General features: G+C 43.8%; 1 protein-coding gene across 1 annotated transcript in view; it reads left to right on the top strand.

The window, feature by feature from the left end:
• The first annotated feature begins 2,244 nt into the window (after positions 1–2,244).
• Positions 2,245–8,589, top strand: part of Lmbrd1 (LMBR1 domain containing 1) — an 80,344-nt gene continuing 73,999 nt past the window's right edge. The window contains exons 1-2 of the mRNA XM_050134671.1: positions 2,245–2,434; positions 7,094–7,270. Of these exons, the coding sequence (XP_049990628.1) occupies positions 2,375–2,434; positions 7,094–7,270 (237 nt within the window). The 5' untranslated portion in view covers positions 2,245–2,374. The remainder of the gene's footprint in view (positions 2,435–7,093; positions 7,271–8,589) is intronic.

Genomic DNA, 8,589 nt, shown 5'->3' with positions numbered 1-8,589 from the left:
TTGGGCAAATGCATAGGCTCTGAAGGCAATTACATTCCGCAGTCTGCAGTGTTTTTTGGAAGGTAGGAGGACCTACAGAAGGTGGGTCCTAATGAAACTTAGAACACTGAGGGCATGTCTTTTGAAGGGACTCAGTTCTCTTTCTCTTTCTTTGCTTCTCAGTTACCATGAGGTAAAGTTCTTCTCCCCTATGCCCTCTTATATAATATAATATATATAATCTTATATAATATACTGTGACTAAGCAATAGGATAAAGTAACGATAGGTTGAAACCTCTGAAACTATGGACCAAAATAAGACTTTTCTTTTTATAAGTTGATTACTTCAAGAATTCTTTCTTAGTGATGGAAAACTGACAAATGCAAAAGGTCTCAAGGAACCTATTTAGAGAATTTAAAAATGGACACAACACAAAGATATACAGAAAGCTGTTGTCTGTGGGATCAAAAACCCATTGCCACTGCACGTATTGACTTTGTGGGAGCCTAGGCAGTTTGGATGCTCACCTTACTAGACCTGGATGGAGGTGGGTGGTCCTTGGACTTCCCACAGAGCAGGGAACTCTGATTGCTCCTTGGGCTGATGAGAGAGGGGGAGTTGATTGGGGGGGGGGGAGGGAAATGGGTGGCAGTGGTGGGGAAGAGACAGAAATCTTAAATAAATAAATAAATAAAAATAAATAAATAAATAAATAGAAAGCTGTTGTCTGACTTAGGCCTGAACAAATTATACCCACTGTGGAATGGGAACTGAATCCAATAGAAATATGCAGAAAAGAGAGACTGATTATTCCATGGCAGAACTAGGGAAATGCAGCTTCACTGGGCATCAGCTTGAGCTCACAAAATTATTGATCACGTGACTATTTCCAGAAGAGGATTTGGGCTATGTGAAGAGAATGTGGGTGACTGGTCCCGAATTGTTTTAGTTATCTCCTCCAAACAGGAGGCCTACTGGCAAGAATTAAAGACCTGGGCAGGAAGAATCAAGGCTCAAGTATGGCCTGCAGCTAATGGAGAAATTTTAAGGGCTTCTAATTGCTTTAAGGAAAATACAAGAGAGGTCTCCAAAGATGTGCATAAATCTCCACCAGAGAGCCAAGTTCTACATGGAAGCCAGTTTGTGAAGCTACCAGTTCACATCAAACTTGTTCTCCCCAAATTTCTTCACATTTCTGTTCTGATAGCTACTGCTGACTTCCAGCAGGAAGTAAGTCTAGGGTGTGTAATAGTATCACCGTGTAATAAGCTGTAGAGATTGTGACCTTCATTTCATAAACCTTGTTTTGACTGCATTCTAAGTGTATTAGATTCCTTTGCTAGTGCAATGATAAAATACCTTGGTAAATGCAATTTAAATGTGGAAGGTTTATTGGGCACACGATTCAGGGTTCCAGTCCATCGTTGGGGAGAAGTTAAGACAGCAGAAAATTGAAGAGGCTAGTCACATCCACAGTCAGGAGCAGACAGCCATGAGTTCATGCATGCATGCATTCATGCATGCTAAGTGCTCAGCTAAGCTCAGCTTTTGTACAGGAACATGAAATAGTACTGCCCATACCTCAGTTAACCCAATAAGAAAATCTCTCATACGTCCCTAGGCCAACCTAGTCTAGACAATTCTTCCTTGCGACTCTCTTCCCATAGGTTCTGCATTGTGTCAAGTCTACAGGCAAAACGACACATCATTACAGGATTTAATTATTTAACTTAAAGATGCACGAATACACCACAGGACCCAGGCAAATCATCCCAGGATTTCCCTCAGCTTCAGTTATGGCAATGCCTGTTTTGTCCACTTGAAAATATTATAAGCACCTACAATCTCATTATCAGTATGTTTATAGATTCCGATGTCTTGTGTAAAACCACCATGGAAATTGATAGGTATTCGCAGATGAAAACATCACGTGATAACAAAGTGCCCGGGCAAACAATGACGTGGCCTGGTCACCAGCAAATTATCAAGTAATTTGGGCAGCTAGCATTCTTTTCTCCTGACTCATTACTGCACCATGATGATTTATGCTTGGATACTGGGGGAAAAACCTCGTTTGGGGGAATCAATGGAAGACCCTAAACCTCACTTGAACATTAAGTGAGGCAGAAGACAATCTTGGTAGAGATTTTCCGAAGCCACCGCGATACCCCGGAACGCAGTCTGAGCGTGGGCGGGCAGCGTGGTGACGTCACGGCGCGTCGGGTGCGCCCCGCCCCGGTTCGGCTGGTCGCCAGGGGACGCTCGCGGGTCGGGTCGCCTTGGCAACCCTCCACCCCTTTAACCTTTAGGCTGCGCGGTTCCGGGTCCCTCTCTGTCCCTGTCCCTTCCCTCCCCTCCCCTCCCCTTCGGGCCTGTCAGAACCGGAAGCGAAGATGGCGGCGGCGGCGGCCGAGCTGGTGATCGGCTGGTGCATTTTCGGCCTCTTGCTCCTGGTAGGGGAGGCGCTCCGAGTTCTCCCGGGGTGCGGAGGTGGGAGGAGGAGGGCGGGCCAGCCCGGGCCCTGCGAGCCGGGAGAGCTTCCTCGCCCGTCCTGCTCTCTGCTGGGTCCGCGAGGGTCCCCAGAGGAAGGTGGGCGAGGCGCTGACTCCCGAGGTCTTCTACTTAACTTCAGCCTCTGTCTCTCGTCTGAGGACGTGGCTGGAGGGTCTGTTTGGGGCCGAGTGACCCTCGGGGTGGAGAAGGGCGTGATGGCTTTGCTTGGTGTCCGCGCCGCCTCTGTGCCGGTCTCCCGGGCGCTGCCTTGGTCACTTGTTTTTCTAAATGCCCCGTTTCTCCCACGTGCTCCAACCCGTGGGGTAGTAAGTGCCCAGACTTCCCCGTACTCATTGTGCGATTCTGCCTTGATGACGCGAGTGTCACGTTCTAGATGTCACATTCCACCTAGAACAGTGCGAGCAGGAGTATGTTCAGTGTGACAGCCCTCCTGTCAGCCAGTGTTAGGGTACTCTAACACTGTGATTATACTGCTACCTCTCTGGCCTCAGGTGCCGTCTTTCCAATTGTCTCGTCTTAGATTATTGAGTGCACAAACTCTACTGTCATGGCCCTGAATACTTTGGTTATCACTCTGCTCTCCAAAGGCAATGGGCTCTGTTCAGTTTGCTACTCTTTGGGCCTTTTACGTTGTCAAGCCCTTCCCCTGCTCTTCAAGGACTTTAGTCCTACAGTTATTCAGTGTTTACATTTTGAAACTCGTTGGACGTAGTTTGTCCGATTCCCTAGACTGACATTTATGTAGTGTGTTTTTCTAGTAGTTTTTCACCAAGAACCACATACACATAGCACTTGTGTAGCGTGTTCAGGGATCCTAAACCGAATCTTTGGTTCAAGGATGGTACCCTTACTTTCACAAATCCCATTGCCCTGGGCCATTTTTGTGGGGTGGGGAGTGTGATGGGAGGGCTATTGGAAATCCCTAAGGTGTTAGTGGTGTAGTCTCCAAAGCCATGCAATCATGTCCATAGAGACTTCACTGACTTTTCCAGTTCATTTATTTTGAAGAAAATAAACATGTAACCAGTATGAAAGTATAGTGGGACTGTTTTGATTAATGAAAGAAATTAAATCACAATAGTTTTGCTGTAGACCATAGAAGGATACAAAGGGAATAATAACATGGCTTTTATAAAGGACTGATATGTGGGAAACATGGATTTTTAAGTATTGAAAGACAAAATATGATTTTGTAAATGAAATAGAACTTGGGAGAGGACGTGGTTGGAAGAAAGTGCAAGTGGAAGCAGACTTTGGAAAGTTAGTGAAATTGCATCAGCAACAACTTTGAGACTGATAGAATTGAGCATAGGTGAGGTGCAAAAATAGCGATTTATTCAAAATGAAGTTAATGTCAGTCTGTTCAGTGCTTGGCTTATTAGAATGGATCTGTATTCACGTCTGCTTCTCATTCAGGCTTGAAGTAAGTTATTTCTGCTGAAATGTATGCACAAAATCTAGTCTAAGCGGTGTGGAGTCAGAAGTAGAGGATTGCTTTGGTAGCTGGTGATATTCTTCGTTACTGCACCAGAAGTCAGCAAACGCCAGCGTCTTCAGGTTCTGTGGCAATGTGCAATCTAAAACACTGGACATTTTCTTTACATTCAAGGCTGTTAGTCCAACTTGTGCTTTCAGTGACTCTTTTACCCATTCCTCTCTTCTTCTTCTTCTTCTTCTTCTTCTTCTTCTTCTTCTTCTTCTTCTTCTTCTTCTTCTTCTTCTTCCTCTTCCTCTTCCTCTTCCTCTTCCTCTTCCTCTTCCTCTTCCTCTTCCTCTTCCTCTTCTTCTTTTTATGTGATCTGTTTGTTACTCAGGAGGAGGTGCTGGTAATTAAGTGATGTGCATCCTAAAAACATGGATACATTGTATTATGTAATATCAGATGTTACATTTATTAAATCACCACAGACCTTGTCAGAAATGTCCTGAGAATTTCCAAGTACAGAAAAGTTGTCAAGCTCACAACTTGTTGTACTATGTACAAGCTTTGCAAAATTCTAATTCTCACTTGAAAACTTGAAATTTTAAATTTCATTTTACTTATTCATTTGTGTGATGCATATGTGTGCTGGCCTGAGGGAGCACTGCAGGTATGTGTGGTGTGTGGTGTATGTGTGTGTGTGTGTGTACCTGCACTCAAGAGTGCACCACGATGTGCGGGTGGAGGCTGGAGGACAACTTTCTTCCACTGTGTGGGTTTCGGGAGCAAACTCAGCTTTGGCAACGACACCTTTGCTGGCTAAACTCCCTCACTGACCCAAAAGCATAAATTTTGTCACTGGCAACAAGTACTGTTGGCTGTATTAAATTGATATTTTGTTATTGTTGTTCATGTGATAAAGTCCATTAAAAAGCAAGGGCCGTGGTGGCACATGCCTTTAATCCCAGCCCTCGGGAGGGAGGCCGAGGCAGGTGGACCTCTGTGAGTTCAAGGCCAGCCTGCTCAAGAGAGCTAGTTCAAGAACAGGGTCCAAAGCTACTGAGAAACCATCTTGAAATAATCAGTGGAATTTCGAGGAAAGAATGCGGTTGCTTGAGGAAGGTTGCTTGGCTCTCAGCTCCTTTTAAGTGTTCAGAAGCTTTGCCTGATAGCTACCCCCACACCTCGGTATACAACAGGACATTGTGCATGCTTTTTATCTTACTGCAGAGCTTAAGGCCCCATTGGTTGGAATTTAATAAAGTGAATTGTCCCTGTTTCATCAAACACAGTAACAAGTTAGCGTGTGTGTGTGTGTGTGTGTGTGTGTGTGTGTGTGTGTGGTGAAGAGTGCAGACTCGAGTGCAGACTTTGGTCCCATTGTCTTGTTTTATGATAATATACCAACAGCGTTACCTGCAGTGGTTTATCAGTCGTGCACCCGAATGTCGGAAAGGGATTTTAAAATGATGTAGTAGTTTTCAGTTTTTGAATCTCTAGAAACACAGTATCTGCGGACTTCTCATTTTGAGAACGAATGTTAGCTGTGTAGAGAGGGTCAAGTAATGAGTGTTTCCTTTTTATGATCTTTGACAAACAAATTGGATGTTAGTTTCTAGGGCCACATGCAGAATAATTACATTTGGTCCCTTATGCTCTAAAATGTAAGCACTTTTACTGACTTCCCCTTGTTCTCAGTAATTTGGCCTACGCCACCTTCCAGCTCTTTGTTACTACAGAGGCAAGCTCCATTGTGTAGCGCACATTTATTAGTGTTCCTTGAGGTGTGGGCATCACCTGTGGAGTTGTGACCACTCCATAGTCTGTGGGCAGCCCCATTAAAGTAGTCTAATAAACTCTCTGGGATCATATCTGCTGCTTAGTTTGACAAAACTCTTTAGCGTCCTCATTCTTTCCTCGACCCTGTTGGTTCTCAACCTTGGCCGTTTGTTAAAACCATCTAGGGAGTTTTTAAAATCCTAGTGCCCAGAACAATTAAATCCAAACTGGGAAGAGTTGGAGAACTATTTTAAAATCTTTCCCTGGTTTAATAATAGCTTTTTAAGAGAAAAGAAAATGCCCTGAGGTGTTATTTTATGAGGTATTAACTACAATGCCATTTGTTAAGCAGTTACTGTAGCTATGCAGTGTGCTACCCAATAGCTCGTTTAATCTTGAAAACCCATTCCAAGAGTTTTCCTTCTTATCTTAGAGGCCAGGAGAATTTGTTCATTATACAGTTACTATTGTCATCTGTAGCATAACCTAAAAGAAAACATGGGGTCCTCTTAAATTAGCCAAAACCTCTTGCTTGGCCATTCTACCTGGCAGCTCTTTGTAAGCTTGTCTCTCTGAGGTTAGTATATGCTTTCTGTGCGCTTGCTGTCAGCTTCAGCTTGCTAAGAAATGCCCATGAGTCTTTCCTAGTACACAGTCAGGGCTGAGGACACTGACTTAGTATGTGTCGGCAACTCTCTGTTATGGGGTAGAACATAGGAGCTCAAAATGCAGTTCTTGACCGCTGCCACGATCATGTCTGTTAACATGGAGGTGTTTGGAGCCTACCTGGTTCTCTATTATGAAGCTCTGGGAGGTGGGCCCAACACCCTGCCTCAGCAGGTCCCCTGTATGATCCCAATGCTGCCTACTGATGTAGAAGCCTAGGACCTATGTATGCTCTAGAAAGGTCCGAAGAATGCTACTCAGCTAAAGATGTCAACTCCATTACCTCTGGGCACAGTTTTCACAGGAAATCTTGTTAGGCACATGAATCTGTTTTCATTATTGGCTTTTCTTAAATGCCCTTTAAAGTTTGAATTACAGCTTTTGTGTGGTGGTTAGCAGTTAACTTCTAGGTGGATGGCGTCTGTGGGCTGTAATTTCTGGTACATTTCCTTTAGATTGGAGAGAGATATTGGGGCATGACATTGCATGTAACTATTGCTGCGGACGTCTGCAGTGCTGCATTGTTATTCATAAGGTGTGTGGATTTACGGAAAATTGTACTGCATTTTCATTCATAAGTAGGCTTTAACATTCCATCTTGTGCAAGTTAATAAAAGTTTTCTTTACACATGTAAAAGAAGTTTTGGCTAAATAAACTCCAAATACAGGCTGATGTTAGTGTGCTAAAGGATGTATGAGGTAGTAACAGGTCTTTCTTTTTGCTGTGTTTCAGGCTATTTTGGCATTTTGCTGGATATATGTTCGTAAATACCAGAGTCAGCGGGAGAGTGAAGTTGTCTCCACTGTAACAGCTATTTTCTCATTGGCGGTTGCACTGATCACGTCAGCACTTCTGCCAGTGGACATATTTTTGGTTTCTTACATGAAAAATCAAAATGGTACATTTAAGGTAAGTGTTGCTGTGCTTTGTGGTTATTTTTTCCTTGTGGGTACTTAGCAGTTGTTTCATTAGCAAACCGGTGTATTTTGTGCGCCCTTCCTTCCTTCCTTCCTTCCTTCCTCCCTCCCTCCCTCCCTCCCTCCCTCCCTCCCTCCCTCCCTCTCTCTCTCTCTCTCTCTCTCTCTCTCTGACGTGTGTGTGTGCACACCTTTGCATAGGCATGTAGAGTCCAGACGTGCACATCAGACATCATCTTCTGTCCCTGACCCCGAAGTTTGGTGTTTAGGCAAGGCTGGTGGGTTGCATTGCCTTCTCGCATCCCCTGTTTCTGCCCCCACCTGTTTAATGCTGAGGATATAGGTGTGGGCAGCCATGCTTGGTTTGCATGTGGGTGCTGAGGATCTTAACTCAGTTTCTGCTGCTTACACAGCAAGCTAGCATTCGTTGCCACCGAACAACTTTTCCAGATCTGTTTTCTTGTGTGGGAATAGGTAAGTATAGAAATGAACTGTAAAGAATGAAAACACAAAGTGGTAGACTAGATGCAGACTACTATCTTATATGAGACTCTGGTGTGGGACAATTCTGTATTCTGTCAATTATGTTTTAAATAAAAGCTGATTGGTCAGCAGCCAGGCAGGATGTATAGGTGGGACAACCAGACAGGAAGTAGAGGCAGGTAAAAGAGAACAGGAGAATTCTGGGAAGGAGGAAGCCCATTCCCCCTCCAGTCCTATCCAGACACGGAAGAAGCAGGATGTTACCTGCCCTGCTAAAAAAGCTGCTGGGCCATGTGGCTAACATATACTAGAATAATGGGTTAATACAAGTTACAAGAGCTAATACAAAGCCTGAGGTAATGGGCCGATCAGTTTATAACTAATGCAGATTCTCTGTGTGATTTTCTTTGGGACCTTACCGCCTGTGGAAACTGGGCAGGACAGAAACCCCAACAAGCAGGTCCTCATGTTATAAGAATCATCTGTTCAACATCCCCGCCAGTATTGGGAGTCATTTTTTTTTAATGTGAAAATACTTCATTATAATTGCTTTTATTTTTGTGCTTCTTATAATTCCTTTGCAGCATATTTGATTTTATTGACAGTGATGGCACAAGTAAATGTTTTAGAAGGACTTTAGTAAAACAACAGAACAGCATTTACTTCATAGAGTATAAAGAGAGTTTGCTATGCTAGCAGCCATTAGACTTAGCTGAGTGATTTTGGCCAAGTTCCTTAACCTTTCTCCACTTTGGGTTCCTCATTTTAAAAAGAAAATACATAGCCTAGAGGAAGTTCTTTTTTAGTTATGTAAATTTCTTTTTTCTT

This window comes from Alexandromys fortis, unplaced genomic scaffold (genome assembly GCF_014885135.2).
Source record: "Alexandromys fortis isolate MF-2015 unplaced genomic scaffold, M_Fortis_MF-2015_v1.1 scaffold_20, whole genome shotgun sequence".
Classification (NCBI taxonomy): Eukaryota; Metazoa; Chordata; class Mammalia; order Rodentia; family Cricetidae; genus Alexandromys; species Alexandromys fortis.
The sequence above is the reverse complement of the archived record's forward strand: the minus strand, read 5'-3'. Positions and strand labels throughout refer to the sequence as shown.